General features: G+C 41.5%; 1 protein-coding gene across 1 annotated transcript in view; it reads left to right on the top strand.

Moving 5' to 3' along the window:
• C15H11orf63 (chromosome 15 C11orf63 homolog) overlaps window positions 1-12,122 on the top strand; it is an 80,728-nt gene extending 68,606 nt beyond the window's left edge. The window contains exons 7-9 of the mRNA XM_005689564.3: window positions 8,405-8,485; window positions 9,261-9,389; window positions 11,560-12,122. Coding sequence (XP_005689621.2) covers window positions 8,405-8,485; window positions 9,261-9,389; window positions 11,560-11,757 — 408 coding nt within the window. The 3' untranslated portion in view covers window positions 11,758-12,122. The remainder of the gene's footprint in view (window positions 1-8,404; window positions 8,486-9,260; window positions 9,390-11,559) is intronic.

Below are 25,827 nucleotides of genomic sequence, written 5' to 3'. Positions count from 1 at the left end.
TGAACATGGTATATTTCTCCATCTATTTGTGTCCTCTTTGATTTCTTTCATCAGTGTTTTAATAGTTTTCTATATATAGGTCTTTTGTTTCTTTAGGTAGCTTTATTCCTAAGTATTTTATTCTTTTCATTGCAATGGTGAATGGAATTGTTTCCTTAATTTCTCTTTCTGTTTTCTCATTGTTAGTGTATAGGAATGCAAGGGATTTCTGTGCATTAATTTTATATCCTGCAACTTTCCTATATTCAGCTTAGCCTTTTTAGAAAGACTGTTGTGGCTATGTCATACAGAGCAGATAGATGCAGAGCACACCAGGTATAGGGGGTCGTGAGCTAAAAGCTCATGTGGGAGCCTCAGAAAAAAAGGAAATGGTGGCCTTAAAGAAAACAAGGGAAAGTGGACTAGAATGACAGTTCTAATATTACAGAGAAGGAAAGGAGGACCAGCTTGCTGTGTCCTCCTAAGAGAGGACCTCAGAGGTTGATGGACATGAAACACCTCAGCCCACTGCCACAGCCCCCACCCAAGAGCCCACACAGCCCAGGTCTTCAACTTGCTCACAACCCAGGGTCCTTACCACCACTTGTTCCCATACCCCCACCCAAGGGCTCCTTGAGCTCCTTGTCTGACCTTCCCTCACATCCTCTGTCCTAATTCTTGTCCAGGCCATGGAGACCACGACCAGTTGTTTGGAGCTGGGATAATCCCCAGTTTTACAGTATTAAGAAGAAATGTGTTCCTGGGATCATAAGTAACTTATTTTTCCACTGAAACATCATTATATGCTTAGGTTACATTACAGTTATTTTCTGAGGTACAATTAGTACTGTTTTCAAGTACTTCATAAACAGAATAGAGTTTGTACACTGGACTAGGAAGCCAGACACCATGTGTATTATTACTTCTATGGGGAAATGTATTCAGAGCTTAGGAACCAGCACATTCTCAAGATGAGGATGTCCCGTCCCTCTAGAACTTATGAGTTATCAGGGCCTAAGAAAGAGTTCAAACACACCACTTTGGATGAGAACCTTCTGGGTTAGGGTTCCTACCAACTGTGGATTATTTTAGCTCAATTTCTAGTGAGCAGGGATCAGTGGAAGTTGCATACTTGGCCATTTCTAAATTTCCATCACCTAATCTCTGCATAACTTGGCAAGTTATTAATTCACCTGAGCCCCTAGTTCCCCATTTGAGCAATTAAGAGTTGTTCTTTTGGTAGATTTCCTTTGACAGTTAAATGAAATACCATTTTAAAACATTAGATTGTTGTTGTTTTAGTCACTAAGTCATGTTCAACTCTTTGCAACCCCATAGACTAGCCTGCCAGGCTCCTCTGTCCATGGGATTCTCCAGGCAAGAATACTGGAGTAGGTTGCCATTTCCTCCTCCAGGGGATCTTCCTGACCCAGGGATCAAACCCCTGTCTCCTGCATCTCCTACACTTGCAGATGGATTCTTTACCACTGAGCCACCAAGGAAACCCCAAAACCTTAGCTTAGTACCTAGTGAAGAATAGATGCAACTAGATGTTCATTTCCCTTCCCTTCCTTCTCCTCCTGTAGTCTCAATTTGCATTTTACCTGGGAGGGTAAAGGATAGGCCCAGGTGATGGTGGGTATCACCAGACACCTAAGATCTGGAAGAGAGGGAAGAGGAAGAAAGAGAACTTCCACTTACTGCTTCCCAAGCCCTCTTTAAACTTGGGAAATCCCTCCCCTCTTGCTCTCTCTCGGGGATGTTACAATCCACTCATACCCATTTTCTCCATCCAAGACCTTCAGCCTACATCCGACAAAGACAAAGAAGCACTCTTTGTCCGGGGAACCATTCCAAAAGCTACAATGATTGAGAACCAAGCTATTTGTATAGGACAGCAGGTAGCCGGGGCCCCAGACACAGGGACTCATTACCCAGATCAGGCCCATTTCCCAGTCAAAGCAAATCTCTTGGTCTCCAAGGGAATTGAATTGAATCACAGTAAAAATCTGAGGATTTGTCAAGATAATAGGCCTGAGCACCGTCCCTCTTCTCCTGGCAGTTATATTGTGACTGATTTATGAAGACTCAGCATTGTCCATGCCACTGAATCCAGACGTCAGGCAGTGAGAGATTAACCCAGCGCAAGGGATGATAAACAGTATAAAAATATCCACTGCAACCTGCACAGAATAACTGCTTAAGGAGTTCTCTGACAGCTGTGCAGAGCTGAGCCACAGTAATTAACTCGTGTGTTTGTTGTCACAGACAATCTGGGTATTGCTGCTCGACTGCTTCTAAGAAGAGGTTTATTTGGATTAAGTTTAGTAACTGCAGAGCAAATCTCCTTCTCTTCCTGTTCCCCAGTATTGGAGACATTGTTTTCTATCCCATCACTAAGTAACTCTCTCACCCTTACACATCTGAGGAATGTTCTGGGGGAGAGTCCTGCAGTGTCCCCCCACATCGGGGCATGACCTCTCAGAGTTGACACAAGTCCTCCCGGGGACAGTTGATGTCATGTTCAGTTCAGGCAGCTTTTGCCCCAAGTTTACAGTAAAAGTCCGTCTTCTAGCTTGAGAAGCATGATGGACGGATGGCAGAAACCTTCCACAAGGAAATCCTATGCTGAACTCTGCCAAAGACATGACCCATGGACACCGGTTCGAAGGGGCAGGTCTGGCCTGGTCAGTCATCAACTAGAGCCAGAGTTGGCTAATGTCAGCCCATGGGCATCTCACACAAGGACTAGCAGTGAACCCCACTGGAGATTTGTTGAAAATGTGCTTTTATTTTCCTCACGTTTGGAGACCTAATGAGACTATTATTGTTGGTGTAATTTTTAAAAATTTGAGGGCATCATGCTGTCGTGACCTTTTGGTCTTGTAACAGCCAACGAGAGGTAAATCAAAGTAAATTCTAGGGATTATTTGCCTATGACAGCCTTTTGAAGAGACAGAAAGTAGATTAGTGGTTGCCTAGGGCTAGAGGGAGAGAGGGGAGGGGCGTGATTGCTGATGGGTATGGGGTCTCTTTAGGATAATGAAAATGTTTTAAAATTGGATTGTGGTGACTCTTGCACAGCTTGATAGCTACACTAAAAACTACTGACTTGTACAACTTCAAATGGGTGAATGTGGTGGTGTGTGAATTTTATCTCAATAAAGCTGTTAAAAAGATTTTTGATGGAAAGGGATCAAACAAAATTACAGCACTGAGAACCAATCAAGATTACTTGAGGCTAACAAGTGAATCCAGGATATTTCATTGCCGGTCACCCAGAACAAACTCTGTCAGGAGCCCTGGTGCTCCCTTGAGAAACGTCCCTTCTTATTTTCGCTGGCAGCAGCTCACCCTGTCAAGGGGTCAGCAGCGTTTGGAGATGCCCCTTTCGGTCCACACTCTCTCTTTCACGTCAATCTGCAGTACTGGACCCTCGGTTCTGTCTTCCTGTGACCGTCATGACATCCAATCCAGCTGATAGTAAGAACTTGGACGGGGCAGCAATAAGCAATTACTCATGCTTCACAATCTGTCTTTGTGAGTCGGTGGGATGATTAAGGCTAAGCTGCTTCAGACTAAGGCTGTGATTTCTGGGCACTAATCATTTCTTTCTCTCAGTTTTGGACAAATTGGATTTGTGACTTGGACATGAGTAGGTTCCCTCCTTTTTCATCTTTGGTTACTTTGGCAAATAGATAGTAACTTAGTGATTATGCTGAAAACAATGGCACAGGTGACACCGGCCAGGTAAAGAACAAATTCGCAGTTGCCAAGAATAGGATATCTGAGCTCATTCACCTATTAAAAATCAGCAGAGGTTTTAAAATGTGATAATACTCAGCATCATCAAGATCTGCACAAAAGGAGCATTCTTCTGCCTCCTTAACAGAAGTGTTCATGAATGGCCCTGAATACGCTCACAATTCTGTTTCAATAATCTCATTTCTCTTCAGAGAAGTGAAGAAATAATTGAGAAGTGAGAACAGAAGAAATAATTGTGAAGAAATAATGAGTGGCCCACAGACAGTGCTCATCCCTGTGTGCGTATGTGTGTGTGTGTCAGTCACTCAGTTGTGTCCAACTCTGTGACCCCATGGACTGTTGCCCACCAGGCTCCTCTCTCCAAGGGATTCTCCAGGCAAGAGCACTGAAGTGGGTTGCCATTTCCTTCTCCAGGGGATCTTCCCAACCCAGGGATCGAACCCACGTTTCCTGTATTGCAGGTGGACTCTTACTGTCTGAGCCACCAGGGAAGTCCCCTCAGTTTTCAGATATTATAAAATTTCCATTGTTAGGGAGGAAACTGAGGCACACTAACCCCCAACCCCAGGCCTCTATTTGCCAGTCCAAAATCTAGCGTACACCCTCCTACTCTCCACCCCCAGTGGAATGAGCTGCACACAGACAGCCTTTTGCCGGGGAGAGGGTCTCAGGAGCCCATCTGGTGGCCTGTGTTGGGGGAGGCTGGCCAGGGTCAAGGGCTGTGGGTGGTGGGGAGCAGGAGGAGGGGTGTGGTTGGAGGAGCAGCTGCTGTGTGTGTGCATGGGGGCCAGTCAGTGCTGAATAGGGGACCCCAGCTGGGGTTCCATAATGATCTATACAGTCCATGGAATTCTCCAGGCCAGAATACTGGAGTGGGTAGCCTTTCCCTCCTCTAGGGGATCTTCCCACCCCAGGGACCAAACCCAGGTCTCCCACATCGCAGGCAGATTTTTTACCAGCTGAGTCACAAGGGAGGCCTGTGCTCATCCCTAGGACATCTTAAATGTTCAACATTTGGAGAAAGCACTAAATAATTCAACTACAAAGAGACAATAGCATGTTATACACAGAAAATATTCAGTGGCAGGGAAATACAGTGTCATGCTAACCTCAGTGAAAAATAACAAAATAATTTGTAGCATAGGGACAATTTTAGAAAAGTAGGAGCAGACACATCTAAAGGGCAGGAAGCAGCTGTAGTGGTTTTTCTGGGTGATGACTCCATTCTCTTAAAGGAGATTTATGATTTTTAAGTGGCTTCAGTGAACACTGTTTCTTCTATATACGTAATGTTATTAATATTCTAGTCATTTTAGTCCAAAGCCTTCTTTGACCCTGATGCTGGGAAAGATTGAGGGCAGGAGGAGAAGGGGGCAACAGAGGATGAGATGGTTGGATGGCATCATAGATTCAGTAAACATGAGTTTGAGTAAACTCCGGGAGACAGTGAAGGACAGGGAAGCCTGGTGTGCTGCCGTCCATGGGGTCACAAAAAGTTGGACACAACTGAGCAACTGAACAACAACAAAGCCTTCTTTAAGAAAGGATCTTCTTTGATCTTTTAGGATTAGATGCACTGAAAGAGTTTTGACTATAAATGTCATTATATAATATAATGTTATATTAACATTCTAATAATGCAAATACTATTTACAGAACTTTCATCCTTGCACTGTAGAACTATTGCCTAAATGGCACATGACTTTGGCCCTTTGAAGCCCCAAGATGTACCATAAAAATTCTGTAGGACCATAGAAATATTGCCTTCAGCTACAAGTCATAGAATTGCTATTTACAACAACTTGAAAAATTCTTGAGTTCATTCTTCTTACATATAGTTACAAGTAGGTAGTTGCACTGGTGCTTCCAGAGCTCAAAACATCAGAACCAGTATTTATGATTCTCTTGTTCTTTTTTCCCTTTCCTGGCCTCAAGAGTGCGGTTAGCTCCAGAAATTACATCCACATTCAAGACAAGATCAAGGGAAAGGGGAGGGGCTGTCGCAGTCTGAATAAAAGTTTTCCAAGATGCACCCTCTAGCTCACATCTCAAAGGCCAGAGCTCAGTGCTGGGATCTGGGAAAGAGAGAATTTGGCTCTAAGCCTGGGAAATAGCAATGGAGAAGCTAAGTGATCTGACCTCCAGGTAGTCAGTTAATAGTCCCTGTGAGAAGTAACAGTTGATCCATGTGTATATGTAAATTCACTGTTGAGATTTGAGAATTATATGCAGTAACTATATGATGAAATGTTCCATTTTTAAAGTCTCTTGACTATCTCTGCCAAATTCTCTCTTAGGAAAGAACACAATAGATATAGTGTATATACCCACTCCAGTATTCTTAAGCTTCCCTTGTGGTAAATGTGGGAGACCTCGGTTCAGTCCCTGGGTTGGGAAGATCCCCTGGAGAAGGGAAAGGCTACCCACTCCAGTATTCTGGTCTGGAGAATTCCATGGACTGTATAATCCATGGGGTCACAGAGTCAAACTTGACTGAGCTACTTTTACTTTCACTTTTCAATAATTAACAGGAACTTTCAACATTTAGAAAAATGCCTTGTCATTAGCATATAAATAGGTGGTACCATGTACAGTTCAGAACTGCCACCTCCACGGTATGGCTGTTTATTCTAAGCACCAATTTCAATGTGCCCCAAGATCATTACTGTCACCCAAACCATCTCTTTGGCATCGTCCTTCCTACCCTTCCCGGACGGCACTAGTGGTAAAGAACCTGACAGCCAGTGCAGGAGATGTTAGGAGACAGGGGCTCAATCCCTGGCTTAGGACGATCCCCTGGAGGAGGGCATGGCAGCCCACTCCAGTATTCTTGCCTGGAGAGTCCCAAGGACAGAGGAGTCTGAGGGGCCACAGTCCACAGAGTTGCAAAGAGTTGGACATGATGAAGTGACTTAGCATGCATGCACCCTTCCCAAGGAAGACAACCAAAGGAGCCCACAAATTAAAGGACATGGTTACCACAAGGGCATCTGCTGCAAATAACAAGTCAGATTTCCTGTCAAAAGCAGGAATTTGGGAAAAATCTCAATCTGTCCTACTATCAGGAGCACCTTAGTATTTTTCCTGCCTACTACTGTGCTCACGTGTCATAATTTAATAATTAAATGGCCTTGTTTTGTATCATCCCTTTAAATATGCAATAGTGATAATAGTTATCATATAAAATTACCTGTGAAGTGAAGCGGAAGTTGCTCAGTCGTGTCTGACTCTTTGCGATCCCATGGACTATACAGTCCATGGAATTCTCTATGCCAGAATACTGGAGTGGGTAGTCTTTCCCTGCTCCTGGGATCTTCCCACCCAGGGATTGAACCCAGGTCTCTTGCATTGTAGGTGGATTGTTTAACAGCTGAGACACAAGGGAATCAAAATTACCTGTACCCTTCAACATATCCAGAATCACACTGAATACAATGAATTTCTCAGTGGGTCTTCCTTAGACTCTTAAGCTTTACATGTTTCCGTTCTTTTGAATCTTAACATCAGACAGGGCACTCTCCCTTTGAAGCGGTATGCTTATCTGAATCATTTATTGATAGATAGCCTCTTCCAGGGAGATCATTTGGTTCAGTGAACGGTGCAAAACTAGACATACTTGTCATAGTAGCAGCAGAGTAGGAATGTGTCTGTCATGTTAAAAATATTGATAACAAATCTACCATATGACCCAGCAACCCCACTACCGATCATGCACCCTGAGGAAACCATAATTGAAAAAGACACATGTACCCCAATGTTCAAAGCAGCACTGTTTACAATAGCCAGGACACAGAAGCAACCTAAATGTCCACTGACAGATGAATAAAGATGATGTGGTACACATACCCAGTGGAATATTATTCAGCCATAAGAAAAGAATGAATTTGAGCCAGTTCTAGTGAGGTGGATGAACCTAGAGCGTATTATACAGAGTCAAGTCAGAAGGAGAAAAACAAATATAGTATATTAGCATATCTATGTGGAATCTAGGAAAATTATGTTGATGAACCTATTTTCAGGGAAGGAATGGAGACACAGATGGAGAGAATGGATTTGTGGACACAGTCGGGGAGGGAGAGAGTGGCATCAACATACACATACTATCAGGTCTAAGAAGGAGAGCTGGTGAGAAGCTGCTGTGTAGCACAGGAAGCCCAGTCTGGTGCTCTGTGATGACCTGGAGGGATGGGACTGGGGGAGAGGAGGAAGGCTAGAGAGGAAAGGAATGTATGTATAATTAGAGCTGATTCACATTGTTGTATGGCAGAAACCAACACAACGTTGTAAAAAAGTTTTTAAATATTTAAACTAAAAAAGTAGGAAAAAACGGTTTTTAAAAAAGTTAATAACAAAGCAGCACTTTACTCACGTGAAATTTTTTATTTATAATTTTCAGAATTTCAGTGTTTTTTATTGCAGAAGTGGAAAAGTCCACACATGTCAGCCCACCAGCTACAAATTACCAAGGACACTGTTATCAATGACGACCATTAAAATGGAAGAACTGTCAGGACACACCCACTCCCCCGAGGTCCACGCAGGCCACCAGTCTTCATTTCGCTTCTCCCCTTTCTCACGTGGCTACGACAACTTGGAAGGGGTGGGGGGGGGGAACATACAAGTCTCTAAAAAAAACTCTCTCTTTGATTGTATTTTCAAGAGCTCCAAGCTGAAAGGTTATCAGAACAGAGACGTGAAACTTGGAGGCCTCGGACCTGACCTTGAGTCCATCAGAGACAAAGTGAGTGGGAGGTACCTACAGTATTTCCAGGCTCAGATCTGTCCTTTGTCTTCCAGCAGAACTGTATAGAGAGACCCCCGGAAGCAAGTTCTAATTCAAACAATCTCCCTCTGAATAGACACCCCTCTGAAATAGCACTGGTATTAATAATAAGCCCCAGGCACTCCTCCTACCATGAAATACAATTACTCAGCCAATGTTGTTTTATGTATCCACCTTTTAAGTCAGTTTTAAAGGCCCAAACAGAAAAGTGGGGCACATGCCCATGAAAAGAGATGTGTGTGTTATGTGGTTGTTGGGCTTTCCCAATAGAGTTATCTTTATAATACTCAAGAGTGGCTACAGAGAAGACACTCAGGGTAAGAGTTTCCCAACCCATGAAAAGTGCATCCATTTTACTCTCTTTCCTCTAGTGAAAGGAGATCTTCATTTAATGTGTTTTAACTGCAGTTGCACTCAAGGCATAAAAAGAGAGTAGAGTTCAAAGTTGGACGCAAGAATGAATATAAATTGGGTAAATGCAACAAAGCAGAGGCTGAATGTGATTTAGCCCCTGTTAAAGGAACACTGGGTGTATTAGTCCCCCCTTGAGAGAGAATGATTTCTAAGAGAAACATTAATTTAACCATTTCTCTGCTGTCACACGTGGTAATCCCATTTCCCCTGTGCTAATGATACTGTATGCCCAGCTCACTAAAATTAGTGTCACTTGAAAGAGAGAACAGAGCGATCTAGCAGGACCTGTGAGTCACTCTCCCTGCGCTTCTCTGAACAGATGCAGAAATTAATACAGCAAAAGGAATATGCTAAACAAGTGAAGGAATACAACATGAAGGCACTATCCATCCCCCCAAAGCCACAAACAGCAGTTACTGAAAATAAATCTGCTGTCCCACGGCAGAAGGTAAGAAACTCTCACCAAGGCAGTTCTCTGTTCAATTAGAATTAAAAGGAAATCTGTGTGACCTCATGACTTAAATTCCCCACATCTTTGGAACACAGAGGATGTTTTAGCCACTAGCATTCCTGCAGCACCCTGTCATTCACAGATATTGATGTAAGAGTGATACACCCACATATGCTGCTGGAAGGTTAGAGTCTCTTTTTCCCCTGAGGGTCACTATTATTTTTAGTCCTCCATGTGTTCTCCTCCTAGCATTTCAAGTTTGTCACACAAGAATTGAATGCTTAGGTGGTTTTCTTTCTAAAAGAAACTAGTAATCCTGATTAACCATCAATTTCCTTCTCTACCACTAAATAAGTTTTAAGAAATTAGCATCTTCTTGCCATCTCTGGGTGCCAGTGTCGGAGGAAAGTTCTTCATGGTTTCAAGTTCACTCCCTACATTTTTCCTAAGGAATGGTACAATAGATATAGGTTCCTCTACCTAAGAAAATACTCTGGCCACTTGATGCAAAGACTTGACTCATTGGAAAAGACCTTGATGCTGGGAAAGATTGAGGGCAGGAGAAGGAGGATGAGATGGTTGGATGGCAGCACTGATTCAATGGACATGAGTTTGAGCAAACTCTGGGAGATAGTGAAGGACAGGGAAGCCTGAAGTGCTGCAGCCCACGGGGTCGCAAAGAGTCAGACATGACTGAGCGACTGAACAACAACCCAAGAAAAATTATTTCTTAAAATACAGAATGTTCTCTCTCTCAGAAGCCATCCAACTCTAAGTTGTAATGTGAATGAAATACGTTCTATGGGGACACCGAGCTTTGCAGTACAAGTTGCTGCCTCAGTCCCAGCAAGGACGTGAGACCCTTTGCATGAGGGGCAAGTGACCCTTTGGTGCTTTTAGGTATTTGTACTTCGTGTTCTCTTTCACAGACTCTCATGTTTTCTATCTATTGCCTTTCTTCCTCAGACCTTGAAGACCTCAGTCCTCTTGATTGAGTTTCCATGGTGCCACTTTTTCTTTTTTCTCCAAACCATTATTTTTTCATGAAAAATTCAAGGCAGCAAGTCTATAATTAGAAATTCCAACAGAAGTCACCTACCCACACAGAGAAGTCTGGAGTTTTTCTGTTTTGGGAATTTTCTCCCTTCCAGAACTTATATATGTTGTATCTATCCCCATTTCAGCTCTCAGGAAACTCTTACTAAAATGTAAAACTAGGGAGGGGAGATAAATTAGGAGTTTGGGATTAACATATACACACTTCTACATATAAAATAGATAAACAACAAGGAGCTACTGTATAGCACAGGGAACTATATTCAGTATCTTGTAATAACCCATAATGGGGAAGAATCTGAAAAAGTGTGTGTATGTATGTATATATATATATACACACACATATATATGTATATAAAACAGAATCACTTTGCTATATACCTGAAACTAAAATAACATTGTAAATTAACTATACTTCTATTTTTAATTTTAAAAAAGTGTTAAAACATATAAAGGCAGATTTAGAAATCATATTTAGTGATCTCATTTTTATTGTAATGCCTTTCAGAACTGACAGCCCTGAATAAAGACTGCCTTTTTTCAGTATCCAGGTTTCTATAGGTATACCAAAAAAAAAAAAGAAAAAATACTTTTCAACCTCTAAAGAATATTTGCTAGAGGTCTAAGAGCCAGAAAAAAGAATAGTTGGTATAATAATGGAGGCTCAATTTTATCTCAACTACAGTGATGTCTTTGGTCTCAAGCTATAACAAGTCCTCTTTGGATGGAAAGGTCTGTTAATATCTCCTTAATAGAGGTTTGGTTTTAATAAGACTGCCAGAAGCTAAATAGATCAAACACATAAGAAATCTATTTTCAAGCACTTTAATAAAGCTCAGTTTTATAAAGAAAACATCCAAAGGCACAACTGTATGTATCAGTCTTCAACTATTTTTTTCCACAGCATATCATTACTTGGTTAATTTTATTTAAACTGTGTGTTATACTGCATTATTTGTATTTTCCATTTGGTCTCCATTTCCACCTATGTCTTTGTATATTACCTGTAGCAACAGTCTCCATTTATATTATCAATAAACCTTTTCTAAGACTAGATTTAAGGAATCCAGGGCTCCATTCCCATCTCAAATAAACTTTTATATGCTTTTAGGCTTTGGAATATGCTAAGACCATCCCCAAACCCAAACCTTCAAATCTGAGTGATCAAGCCTCAAAAGAAAAGAAAACTCCAACCCATGCTGGAAAAGAAGACACCTTACCTGAAATCTCACTGCTGGAAGTGCTACAGAACAGACACGAAAGGGAAAAACAGGCTGTGGCTGCTTTTAAAGTCCTTCACATTGTATAGACAGCATGTGTATTGGAGACCAGAGACACTCGGGGAAAGGACATGGAGGAGAGAAACTCCAATTTTAACTGCTCTGCACTAAGTGATGAGCTGGCGTCATCATCTAACTGCAGCCCATGTTTGCTTTGTATAGGATTTAAAATATGGAGACCTAATTACAATACGGTGCCATATTTTACTTTCCAGGAAGAAAAACTATTTTAATTATTTATTTTCAAAATCAGTTAAAACTGGGGCTGAATAAGAACTAGGGAATAAAACCTTCTAGTTTTCTATCAGCTCTTCTAATTTCTAAAATGATGGCTACCCTTTCTCAGCATAATGAAACTCTTGAAGTTACCCAGAAATAAATGTATCTACTTGCGTTTATTTCTTGTTTTTCTGATAAGAAAAAAAAAAAAGAACACTTCGGTTTCTATTGAAAGAACTCGAATGGGACTAAACACAGGTAAATTTTGAGATGTCGTTTCCAAAATATTTCTAACATCTCTCAATATTTTAAAGGATAAAATCTTTTAAATCAAAGTGCTTCAGATGTGCTCACTCAAGCAAAAGCAATCTCAATGCTGTTCTAACAGAGCATCAAGACATTAATCAGAAATCTACCAAGGCCAGGAACGCTCAAATTAGGCAACTCTGAGACACTCTTTCTCAAAGCTACTTACTCAACGTTATAAATGTGCTGACCATCTTGCCATCACAAATATCTTAAAATATCCTCAGGTGTGTGCTTTCACACAAAAACACTGGGTAAGACAAAAACATCCCACTGTGTACTACTGAATGTCAATATTAATAAATTTTTTTTAGTTTTTAAAAAATCTTTTGAAACTCAATACACAGTGTAAAGTTCCCAGGTCTTAATTTACTGGAGGATTTAATTTTTCTGACTTGCTTGTACTAGGTGGGCATTGCATTCTTAGATGGCTATATCCAGAAATGGACACATTTAACAATAGTACAGTATGGTGTTAATCACTCAGTCATGTCCATCTCTGCAACCCCATAGGCTGTAGCCAAGCTCCTCTGTCCATGGAATTCTCCAGGCAAATCTGTTTATCTCTACAGGTGGCATAAGGACTAGCTTTGGAAATTCCTATGTTGTATACATCTACATATACCACAACATGGTAGAAAGACTGCCTGTACCAAATTTAATTTCCTACTGGAAACAGAATTGAAGGTATGGAACGATAACAAGTATCTGAAGATAAACAGTAAGTTGAAGCACCCTGGTTCAGCAGTGTTGGGGAAATCAGAGCATATATGAGGAGTTAGTTCAGGAAAATCATATCCCAAGCTGCTCCTAAAACATATTTATAAAAGAAGCAGACCCTTCAGGTTACATGTTCAAAGATTTTTCTAAAAACATAAACTGCTACTGCTGCTAAGTCGCTTCAGTCGTGTCCGACTCTGTACGACCCCATAGACGGAAGCCCACCAGGCTCCCCCATCCCTGGGATTCTCCAGGCAAGAACACTGGAGTGGGTTGCCATTTCCTTCTCCAATGCAGGAAAGTGAAAAGTGAAAGTGAAGTCGCTCAGTCGTGTCTGACTCTTTGCCATCCCATAGACTGCAGCCCACCAGGCTCCTCCGTCCATGGGATTTTCCAGGCAAGAGTACTGGAGTGGGGTGCCACTGCCTTCTCCAAACATAAACTAGAATGATTTTTTTCCCTAAATGGCCTTAAATTTAAACTTGCTCTGGAAGATAAAGGAAATAATGCATATAAAGATATTTCCATATTTCCATATGTAAAGGGACAGGGTAAGTTATTTAAATATTCCATTTCTATTAAATTATCTTAAAGGAATTTAGAGCTTGGAAGGGCTTTATCTTATTCAAGTGTCGATTTTTCAGAAGAGGCAATGATGATCAAGAAAGGGTGTGCCTCTGAAACCCTTCAGTCCTACAGTGGGAGAGCAGGCAGGTCTAAACTCCAGTCTTTGAACAGCAAGGCCGGCACGTTGGATTGATCGACTGTGGAAAGAGAGAGCTCTTGTTTCTCTGTGTGAGCAAAGAGGAATTAGCTATATATTTCAAATTGAGATGTGAACTTCCACCATTAAGTTCCATTTTTAGAAATATGCATTATTACCTATCTTGCCTTTTTAACATGCACAATTTGGCAACTTCATTACTACACTGATAAAGTTGTAAGAGACATCTACAACGCAACTCAAATGTTGACCAATAAATGAGATGCTATTACAGGTTTGTTTGTTTGTTTTCCAAGAACATTTAAAAACCTCCCCTAAGCATTTCTCTCAGTCTAAGCATTAAATCCTTCAGGCACGTTCACACATATCAATGCCATTTAGAACCCACACTCCACTGAAGCAGGTTCAATGAATCAGTTGATATCAACATTTCCCAGAGACTGTACATCCAAAGCAAGGCTTTACCATCCAGTAAGTATGACCCTAGTACAATTAAAATTCTTTGTACACAGGGGCTTCCCTGGTGGCTCAGTGGTAAAGAATCCACCTGCCAATGCAGGAGAAACGATTTCAGGAAGATCTCACATACCCCGGAGTAATTAAGCCTATGCAAATAAGCAACAACTATTGAGCCTGTTCTCTACAGCCTGTGTGCCCCAACTACCGAAGCCTGCGTGTCTAAAGCCCATGCTCCCCAAGAAGAGAAGCCACTGCAATGAGAAGCTCACACACCACAACTAGAGAGTAGCCCCAACTCTCTGCAACTAGACAAAAGCCTGCACAGCCACAAATAACTTTTTAAAAATGGGACGCTTGCTTTTTTAAAAAGTTCTTTGTACCCAAATACTGAAAGTGACAGGTAACATCTAAAATGACTTTGGCTAAAAAAAAAAAAAAAGAACATATTTGCTGAAAGTTTGGGGGTTGAAATCAAAGAACAGCTCAAAGTAGGCTTCATCTGACCCCAAGTCATCCCACAACCATAAGATCCAGCAGAATGTCATGACACAAGGACAGGACAGAGATTCTGCAAGAACAGTGAATGACAAACACTTGTTGACTCCTCCTTTTGAGAAAATTGTACTAATAACACTGATCTTCCATAGACCCAAGTGGATCAGTAACCAATTTTTATAGTGTTTCTGTTTCAGATATTTAGGAAATAAAAAGAACCTGCCTAAAAAAAAAAAAAAAAAAAAAAGAACCTGCCTATCAGAGGGCACAAAACTATAAACCTGAGTGATAAAATGATGGAGGGCCTGGATTTGACCAGATGTTAAATAAGCCATTGAAAGACATAGGGCCTAATCTCTATGCTGCTGCTGCGAGCTGGTATAAATAAAGGACCTTTAAACCATGTATGTTCTCCTATTATAGCTCCTTTTGTGACGTTTTTCCATCTTGATTTTCCAACAAGAGCATCCTCCTAGAGGGAGCTTTTGGACAAGTAGCTGAATTTAATGACAGCTGTCTTCATGATATTGTTCTGTATGGTAAGGAGTCTCCTGGGAGTTATCTAGAAACCAACTCAAGAAAAGACAATATTGAGGAATAAAATAAAAGGTAAGCATAGCAAAAGCACCAAAGTCTAATGGTTCCAATCGGGGCCTTATTATTGGTTAATGAATCATTGTCAAAACATCGCGGCAAACATGAGCACACACAGCCTGCTCTATAGTGAGAAAATGACTCTTCATCCCAGCAGTTATTAGCTGGGAGTTGTTTGAAAACACATCCAGTAATTAGAACAACACTGGAGCTAATTGAGAACTTGGAGTTGATAGCAACTAGTCTATAATATCAGACAGGATAAATTCAGGGGGGATTCTTTTTTAATTACTGATTGAAAAATTGCATAAAAAATGAATTGAATTTGGGTGACAGTCTGCACATATCAGTACAAGTTTAACTAATTCTCTCCAAGATGTGCTTCCAAACATACATTACCATTAGATTAGAAGTTGCACTTGAAAACATAAAGTTCTTAAGGAAAAATTAAAATTGCTTTCCTAAACATGCCTTTTTAAAGATTGTCTTTTCCTATCAAGAATAAACCTTGAATGTGAGAGACAGTGAAGGACAGGGAGCCTGGCGTGCTGCAGTCCATGGGGTCACAAAGAGTCGGGCACCAACTTAATGACTGAACAACAATAATACACATTTCATCTAACTCTCAAGTATTCTACAGGATGACTATAGGACCTCTCCCTAGTGCTAACTACATTTTCATAACTTCTATTCCTAATGGGTAAAAACAGAAAGACAAAAAGATACATGAGTGCTCCATTTGCTTAGCTGTTTTCCTAGCGAAACAGGATTTAAAACAATAGCACGAAGTGATGCTTTTTCATTGCAGATTTTGTTTATCCAATGTCTCACTCCCATTCTATATCCTTGATTATAAGAAATTTTTTACATTGTCAGATAAAATTTCTGTACTATAAAGGCAAGAAAAGGAGAAATATGTATTCTAATAAAATTTTTACTTAGATATTCCTTCCACTTTTTAAAGCATATGGAAGTAGGATCTCAGAGTAGCTAAAAATCTGATTTTCAGAACTGTCTCCTCAACCCACAGCCTCCAGACTAAGTACAGTATTTGTTTCTACTGCCTTCTCACTTCATTAAGCAAAACCACACATCTTTCTCACAAAGGTACTGAGAAAACACAAAATGTCTCCATTTCCTAGGCAAACATCCATTCAATGGAAAGCAAAAGGGTTTGGATAGATTTTTCTTTCATTCATCAATTTATTCATTCTTTCATTTGTTCATTTTATTTCCCCGTCTGTCTTAAAGATTCCCATTCTTCGTGTTTCGTTACTTGATTTTGATTTAGTGGAAAAGCTAGAAACTTGAGGCTTTCCCAAAAGGTTATGAAAATATCACAGTGTGAGATGCAATAAGATGCAAAGTGCACAGATTTTTCAGCTCTCTCCACCACGCAATATAGAACCTCTTTGGGTAAAATGAAGAGAAGAAAAAAGAATTTGGCGGCAAGGTTTATCTCCCCTGCTGCCTCTCCACTGCCTTTTCATTGTACCCTTGCAAACCCGAGCCATGTAAGTAATTAATTTTCAATAAGCTGAATAAATGGTCTTCCACTATTAAACAACTCTAACAGGTCGAGAGGATTACAATGATGTGAATATCTCAGGCAAATATATTTAGTGACGCCCTGGAAATATCTGATAAGATGTCAGAAATTTTCTTTAATGAGCTCAGAGAGACCCGACCGGATATGGAGGCTGCCAGACTGGCTTTTCAGAGCACCTCTTCTCACTGGAGTCCCAAGCTGTTTGCAAGAGATGCTTAAACAGTTGGTATCCTAAGGGCACAAATTTGACAGTGGGAGAAATAACCTTCAGAAATTTAAAATCCACCAAGTATACCAGTTATCCTTTGAGAAGCTGTTTATACAGGAGAAGGAAGAAGAAAACGAATGTCCAGTGAGTAAAATCCCTGTAGATATCTACATGAAATAATTTGGGCTCCAAATGGACTTTTTTCTCTGTGGCAAATCTGCCTTCTAAATTAATCCCTACACTTTCTTTTTTGCCATCCAGACAATGATCGAAACCACTCTCATGAAACCTGATTGGCCTTACCCCGGATCCCCAACCTGTCACCTGGCGGCAATGTCTTCTCCCATTTCCCGGGCTTCCACACAATGGTGACACTTTGAAGCAGTACCAAGGATGCCGTCTCTACTTAAAATTGATAATCTAGCATACAAACCTCAAGCACCCATTTTTAATGAAACCTTTAGATGAATATCAAAGAACTATTTGCCATGTCTAATGTTTTAATTAGATTATATTCTCAATTTAACCCATTAAACCTCCTTTGATGATCCCCATATTTAGTGTTTAGCCTCAGATGCATGAGGTAATGAATACTGGACCTTTTGATTTAATGAGAATTTCGGCTCTTCCAGCCTGCGCCTCTTTGTATACCTTTTATTTTGCCAGCTATAGAATTCAGTTAATTGAAGGGGCCTCTTACCATCACACATTAAGGAGTATAAATTAGCATGTCCATTCTGATTGGAAAATGCAAGCAGACAGTTTTGCTTTGATCCGAGGACTGAGCTGAAGAAGGCAGCAGCCCTCTGAAAATGAGCTGATGGCCTTGTTATCAGGGCAAAATGTAGATGCGTCCGTGTGTCACAAAACACTTAATGTCTTAATTGATCACCTTCCAATTCTCCCTGTCCTGTTTGCATCATTCTCTTTATGAGCCTGCGCGCGCATGAGTGTGCACATGTATTTATGTGTCTCTGGCTCTGTTTTGCTGTCTCTATTTATCTTTTCTGTTTCTCTGTTCAAAGATCAGGGACCCAGGTTTCAAATTAATCTGAGACCAAGAAAAATGAAATAACAAATCCTTTCACCTTGAAATTTCTAAGAATATCCTGTAAAACTATTCAGGACCTTTCACAAAGATTCTTAAGGACTAACAAACTGCCAGTACTTTCAGATGGGTAGATCCCAAGCCACTGGTACTACATTACTGAATATGAGGTAAGAGGGGCTATTCTGTGCTTTGGCAACAAAGTCAACCTTTTAGTCTGTTGTGATGATAATGCAACTCCTGAATTTAACAAATTCAGTTACATAAAAGAAACATCAAGATAAAAGATCAGTGCCTCCACTGTAAAAGCCAGAATAAACAAACATTAAATTCAAATTATGAGAAATCTGGATAAATACAGTAGATTGAACACACACACACGTGCCCATGTGCATATCTGTTTCACTCCTTTGGCAAGCTCCCACTAAAATCACCATAACAGCTTTTTGTTTTTTAATGGCATAAACATATAAGAACAGGGAGAACAGGAAGAGGGATACCAGTAGCAACTTTTCTAAAACTAAAAAGGGGATGAATAGATTGTAAAATAATAATAGTAATTAAAAGCCTCAAAAAATAAGAAATCGTAACTAAGCAATGGGGAAATCCAAGAATCAATCTGATTTACACTACAGAATGCCCCCAAATGCTCAGGAACTGATGGGGTCAATTACCACTGGAATTAGGGGGGAAAGGGGGTGGGGTGAAATGAAGGGCGACTGACCCTCCACCACCCCAGTAAAAGGCTGCTGGACCCTCTGCAGAGGGTAGGACAGTGTCTCAGGAGTGAGAAATGACTGGCTGTTAGGAGGCACCATCCCAACAGGGTCAACAGTGAGCACAGGTGTTCTAAATACACAGACCTCTGCTCCTCGTCTGCCACTAGGCTCCCAGAAAGTTAGGCCTTCATCCTACAAGCAGAGATTTGGAAATTCTTCTCTGGGAATCTGACCAGCCCAGAAGAAAAGAGCTAAAGATTCTGACCTCAGAGGTTCTCCAAGTGAAGGAGTCAACCGTGTTATCCTACAGGAGAACTCACAGCCAGCAGGTCTCACTGGGTATTCAGAGCTTCCTATCAGCTTTCTGTTTCTCCTACTTCAATATGAGCAGACAATCAAGGTTTTCCAAACATATGAGAATATTATATGGCATACCACTAATAAAAAGGAGAGGAAAATTAAAGAGATCTTGAGAGTTAGAAAAATGATAGCTGAAATTAAAAATTCAAAGGTTATAAAGTAAAACTGAAGAATTTTTTTCAGAAAGCAGAGCAAAAAAGGCAAAAATATAAAAAAGTAGGAGAGAAAGGAATAAGTTTAGAGGATAAATCTGGAAGGTTGAAAAAATCAAAATAATAGGAGTTCCATAAATAACAAATATAGAAAAAAAAGGAAGAGAAATCATCAAAAAATTAATTCAAGAAATTTTCCCATAATTGAAAAAAAAATGAGTTTTCATATTGAAAGGGCCTATTGAGCATCTGAAAAATTGTGTGAAAACAGACATCCAACACAGTCATATCACTGTAAAATTTCAGCACACTGGCTCCAAAGAGAGGACCCTACACATTCCCCAAGAGGAAAACAAATGAATAAATAAAACAGGATGTATTGGGAATCAAAATGGCATTAGACTTCACAGCAGCAACTGGAAGCTAAAACACGACTGAATGATGCCTTCAAAACTATTCAAACATATTCAAAATGATTTCCAATTGAGAATTCTATACTTACCCAAAATACTAAGCAACTAGAATAAAGATGTTTTTACACAAGAATGATCTCAAAACATTGACCTCTCACATACCAACCAGGAAGCTAGAGGAGCCTGTGCTCCACCAAAGTAAGAGAGTAAACCAAGAATGAGGAAGAAAGAGGGAACAAGAGTGAAATGAAAGGAAGCCACGGGATGAAGGGGAAGAAAGACGCACTGACACAGAATCCAGAGTGGACGGGCTAGAGGCTGTGGGAGAGACTGGTTCAGGAAAATGAAGCGTTAAGAATGCATGCACAGGGACCTCCCTGCTGGTCCAGTGTTTGGGACTCTACGCTTCCACTGCAGGGGTGTAGGCTTGATCCCTGTACTGAAATCACAGGCAATTCTTTCCCTCATAAGAGGGTTCCCGAGAATTTGAATTCTAACTTCCCTCCTTACACAGCATCATGTCTGTCACTAAGGAAGATAACAGAAACCTGGGACTGAAGGGGACTGGGCTAGGTAAGGGGGAGGAAAAGGAGCATTCTGGATAAGGCATCCCCAGTGACACTTTCTATTTCATCCAGGCTGTCTGATCCTCTCAGTCCACAATGAGGTCAATGATAGAAATTAAGATGAACTTATAAAAAAAAAACAATTCCTTGGAAAGAGACATAATATCCCCTTTTTAATGATGGTGATGGCACACAAAACTAATACTGACCTTTTGGTCAGTATTGCTACAGCTGATGTCCTCTGAAGTTTAGCATCAAAGACCAAACTGATAGCTTCAGTGTATGTTGTAGCTCAGTCGCCAAGTGGTGTCCAACTCTTCAAGACCCCATAGACTACAGCATGCCAGGCCTCCCTGTCTTCAGGTGTATGTTGTAATTCATCATCTTTCTCTAGCACGTTTCTTCCAAGATACCACAGTATGTATTTTTATATCTGTTATTTCACATCCCCTCCCATTCTCAACTGATTTACAGGGTACTCCCCACTTTTCAGATACCTAGTAAGAAAAATTTTTAGCAAAGTAATAACTTACAGATGCCAAGTAATCATTAGCAAAAGAATGATTAGAATTGAAGTCTCTAAGCCATCTAGCTAGTGTCCAAATCAGATATGGTTCCACAATAACACAAAGAGTAATAAGAGAAGACTGGAACCGCTGAGAAAGATTGAAGGCAAAAGTAGAAGGGAGTGGCAGAGGATGAGATGGTTAGACAGCATCGCTGACTCAATGGGCATAAATCTGAGCAAACCCTGGAAGACAGCGGAGGGCAGAGGAGCCTGAAGTGCTGCAGTCCATGGAGCCGCAGAGAGTCGGACACAACTTGGCAACTGAGCAACAACAAAAATGAAATCACGGAGGGGAGGTTATCCGGTGTACACACTGGGAATTCTGAGAGAAGGAGAAATCTGTCTTTGGGAGGCAGGATTAAAACTAGAAAATACAACAGAGAGAATCTGAAGAGAAAACATGAAAGTCATTTCAAATTTTTATCTCCTAAGTATTTACTGGGATGCTCTCTGACCTCTGCATGTATTAATTCTATAATTTACCAAATTAATAGCCTGTATGACATAAGGCAAGTCAGCCTCTCTTAGTTGCTTTGTCTGTAATTAAAGGAAATTTAGGCCAAAATTTTTAGAAAACTATGGGGATTTGAAGCAGCTTAGTGTTCTTGCCTGGAGAATCCCAGGGATGGGAAGCCTAGTGGGCTGCTGTCCATGGGGTCTCACAGAGTGGGACACGACTGAAGCGACTTAGCAGCAGCAGCAGCAGCAGCAGACATATCTAGCTCATCCTACTGGACACACAAACATCTTCTAAAACATCCCACCCAGCAAATTGTTATTCAACTGTGGCCTGGATAAAAAACAGGGCTGAGGGACTCAGTACCTCCTAGGAAAGTCAATTTAAGTTTCAGATTGCTCTTAATTAGGTTTACCATAAATTGATCTAAGAATCTGCTAGATAATTTCCAGCCATTTTTTAAAAATTTTATATCTAAAATTACTATGCAAAATCCTTTCCTCCACATAACAGAATGATAATAATCCCACTGCCACTTTTATCACAATAGAGTGAGGTTCTGGGACTTCTTTAATAAATAAAGGAATATCCTTTTTTTTCTTCGTTTTCTTGTTTTTGTTAACTCTTCTATTTATTTAGAGTGTATGAACTAAAATCTTATTCTTAGTAAGATGACAATTTTAAATGTTTTGCCTGCTAGCTTCTGATTACACTTTTCTAGTGAAATGTAGTTAGTGTTTTGTGGATTTAGCCTGTTCTACCGATGGACAACACAATACCTGTCTTATACAAGTTACTCAAATATTGTTCCAAGATCTACTTCCCTGGAATCACCCATTGGCTCTGGTTCTGCCCTCTCCAGCACAGCAGACTAGACATGCCCTCGTGATACGTAATCCCTCTGTAGCCACTGAAACACAACTAACACAGCCTCTCCCAACCCTCCCCAAAGCTTTGCTTTTCCAAGCTAAGAAGTTCACACTTATTTGTTTCCTCTATCTTTTACTATCCAGGATCCTGTATTCATTCCTGGATGAATTTTAGTTTGTCAATATCCTCTTTAAAATGTGATGCCAAGAACATAACATAAACATAATATATTTCATTATTTTTGCACACACACTGAGCCCAATTCAAGACCAGGAAGTTATTGATTCAATTAAATATGTTTATTGCACATTTCTCTTAGCACCGGAAAGCATTCTGCTTGCTCTGTGCCTTCATACCTCTTTATCTCTAGTTATCAAATCCATCGATAAAAGCCAGTCCTCCATCTTTTGAAGTGGTGTCATGGATTTCAATTAATCACTTCTTAGTGCCACTATCAGCTAATACTAGGCTAAGTGACGTATTGTCAATTTCTTGCGTTCTTATGTCATGTGAGTAGAAATAGTAGTGAGTCCCTCTCTGAGAAGCTATGAAATGCTGTCCATCAGAAACAACATTGAGAACAAATACCCAACAAATTATTTACTACATTTAGGATTACAAGTAGGGTGACTTGTCCACCAGGGCTATTTTAAGATGGTTTTGACCCTTCAGAACCAGATCTGTGTATATCTCTCTTTAATACATCGTAATGAGCGTGGTTTTGTCAGATCTTCACCACCAAGTGAAACTGAGTTGAGGCAAAAGCCTGGGTAATTCAGACAAGATATCTTTTCAGCCTATGGAGGCTTTGATCAGTATTGAAGGCCAAAAACAAAAAGTGCTATCATGTTACATTAAATTGAGACTAAATTGTATCTATCCTCTACCATCATCACTAACTCACTGTGTATAAAAAAGGGGGAAAAAAAGAAAGAAAAAGGAAAGAAAATCTAGGAGAACTTTGCTATTGAATTGTTTGCACCAGTTTCAGGGAATACTGTCTGATGTGGAAATGGTGCCACAGGTTCTGCTGGTGCTGCAGGTCTGAGCTCTTCCCTTCCCAACTAACCCACCCATTGAGAGAAAGCCACAGAGGGAGACCAGGATGAGGCCCAGTGAGCATCTTGTGTTGATGCTCATGAATAAAAGACACAGCTACTTCATTCTGCCTCCAGTCAAGCAATGTTGTGCCTATGCTAATAATGTTTCCTATTTATCTGTCTTTTCAAGGCAAAAAAGTCTTTAGAATGTAGCTAATCTGTTACTCTTAGACCCAAAATAAGCCCTGCCATCTTCTTGTGAAGACAAGAGAAGAAAGAAAGACATGCTTGGTGCTTTGGGGTTTGTGTTAACCATCTAATTTTTTTAATTTCCCCCTAAACACAGTATTTCTACTCACTTCAGAGATTCTCCCCCAAAATCCCTCTTAGCAGTTGCTCTTCCTGGGATTAGAAGAATTTGAGATTTATTTCCCCTTGTGTAATAGTATCTACTTTCATTTCCCAGGTACCAAAAACTTTCTTATTCACAAATTGCTTTCTTTCTATAACCAAGTCTTCCTTAAAGCATTTGTCAAAACCTTGCTTAAAACTTGCTTACCGTTATCCGAACAGGGAGAGAGAGAGGAGGAATCTGAACCTAGACTTGCATTTGTAGCACATCTGCAAGATCTAAATAAATGAGAGGGTGTCCTTACAAAGTGTTAGACGCAAAATGCCAACCAATGCAGTATTATCAGAAGAAAAAGTGTTTGGGGCAAAAGAAGCGATCAAGGAGTCAGAAGACATTTTCTGTCCTGCTTTGGCTCCTAGCTAGTCCTGATTTCATGGGTAAATCCTTCAACCTTGTCAAGCCTCAATTTCCTTATTTATGAATGGAAAAGCAATCCCTTCTTGCCAAGACTCACTGATTGTTAACTGATAAAGAGCATTTGGAAAATCCAGATAGTATATACAATGCTTGTGTTTTTAAAGCAATAGCTTTGCTCCTAAATAATATACTGGATAAAGGTCTCACTCTGACACTTATCTGTGCTTAAGTTAATATTTCCCCAAACAAGCTTACTTAAAAAAAAAAAAAAAGTCTGCTGCTACATTCATAGAATCATAGAACTTAGACCCAGAAGGATCTGTAGGGTTCATCCTCTTATTAGAGAAATAAGGAGCCAAAAATTGTAATTAAATGGAACCCAAGGTCATACAGCTGTAATTCATGTAATTAACGGTAGTCATTAGGATCCAAGAGTCAGGACTGGACATAGTCTCTTTTCCAGGTTTCCTGGGCTCGTTCACCTAAATACACAACCAGAACGAAAGGAAAGGTCGGAAACTGAGGTCGTCTCTGGCACGGGTGCTATATCTGATAAGTGTACTGGGTACGTAGTGTCGTCACACAATTCGTTTAGCACAATTCCAAACTCCTAATATCAAGAGACCGCTGTCCTTTCAGCATTTGAGAGTCAAAAATACCATCTGCAGATACCTTTTCCATGTAGGTGGAACCCGAGACTATTAAACGATTCAAAACAGAAAAATCGGCGTCGGGGAGATGGGAATCTGTTAAGTAAAAGTTATTAGCCCTGCTCAGTCCTGCCGAGGACAGGAAATTGCCCAGGGCTGAGCGGAGGGGGCGTGCGCGCAGGAGGTCGCGGTAACAAACGATTCCCGGAAACTCGTGTTCGTTCCCAGTTTTGCCCGGCGAGCCCTTTATTATCTACAGAGAGTGCAAACCCGGGAAAAGAATAGGAGACCTCCCAGGGGAAGGAAAGGGGGGCGACGGGCAGGGCCAACCCGATTCCTGCCCCCACGTCAAAAGTCCCCAAACAAGAGAGGGGCACGCCTGGGAGGGGAGGCGCATTCTCCTTTAGGTTTCATCTTGCTAAGATTCCCTAAAATGCAATGAGAACGAGCATTTCCATATAGAACCCGAGAGACACTCAGTTTTAAAATATCAATAGCCGGCGGGGTGTGGAAGAGTTGCGGGGCAGGCGCGCAACAAGATCGGGAGCGGGAATCGCTCGATGGGTTTTCTCCGCCCGTTTCTCGCCTCCCAGTACTGCGGCCGGGGTCACCAGAGTGAAGACCGCGGGGGCCTGGGGGACCACAAGCTCAAAAAGGGTTCTGGGTGCAGAACCAAGAGATCTTGAGGAGAGCCTTGGAGAGAGAGGAGGGAAGCGCCGCCCTGAAAAGAGGAGGGAGTCGGGGGAGAGTGGGAGCGTGGCGGCGAGCAGCGCGCGAGTCTGTCCCGGAGTGGATGTGAGCGGAACACCCGGTCCCTTACCTGCAACCCATCGGTCTGCCCAAGGAAGGGCAAGGGGTCCGGTGGAGAGGCCGCAGCGCCTGGACAGCGAGCGGGGAAAGGTGGCTGAGGGCGAGGGCCGGGGGGGGTCTGCAGTCGCTGCAGGGAAGAGGTTCCCGCACCAAATTAGGGCGCCGAGAGCCCAGGCTCCCGTGGGCGCTGCCGAAGGCGCGGCACGCGCGGACGAGCGAAGCAGGCGCACTCTCGCCCCGGCGGCGCGGGCTTGGCGGGCGGGTGGGCGGGGTAGGGGGCGGGAGGCCGGGAGCACCGGCCCGCACCGGTTGGAGGGTTAACAGGTGTGCAGCGTTTGGGTTTCCGAAGCCGATCTCCCAGGCCCGCCCCGCCGCGTCCTCCCCGCCTCCCCAGCCCCGCGGC

The sequence above is a fragment of the Capra hircus genome, chromosome 15 (assembly GCF_001704415.2).
Source record: "Capra hircus breed San Clemente chromosome 15, ASM170441v1, whole genome shotgun sequence".
Lineage (NCBI taxonomy): Eukaryota > Metazoa > Chordata > Mammalia > Artiodactyla > Bovidae > Capra > Capra hircus.
This window is presented reverse-complemented; position numbering and strand designations above follow the sequence as displayed.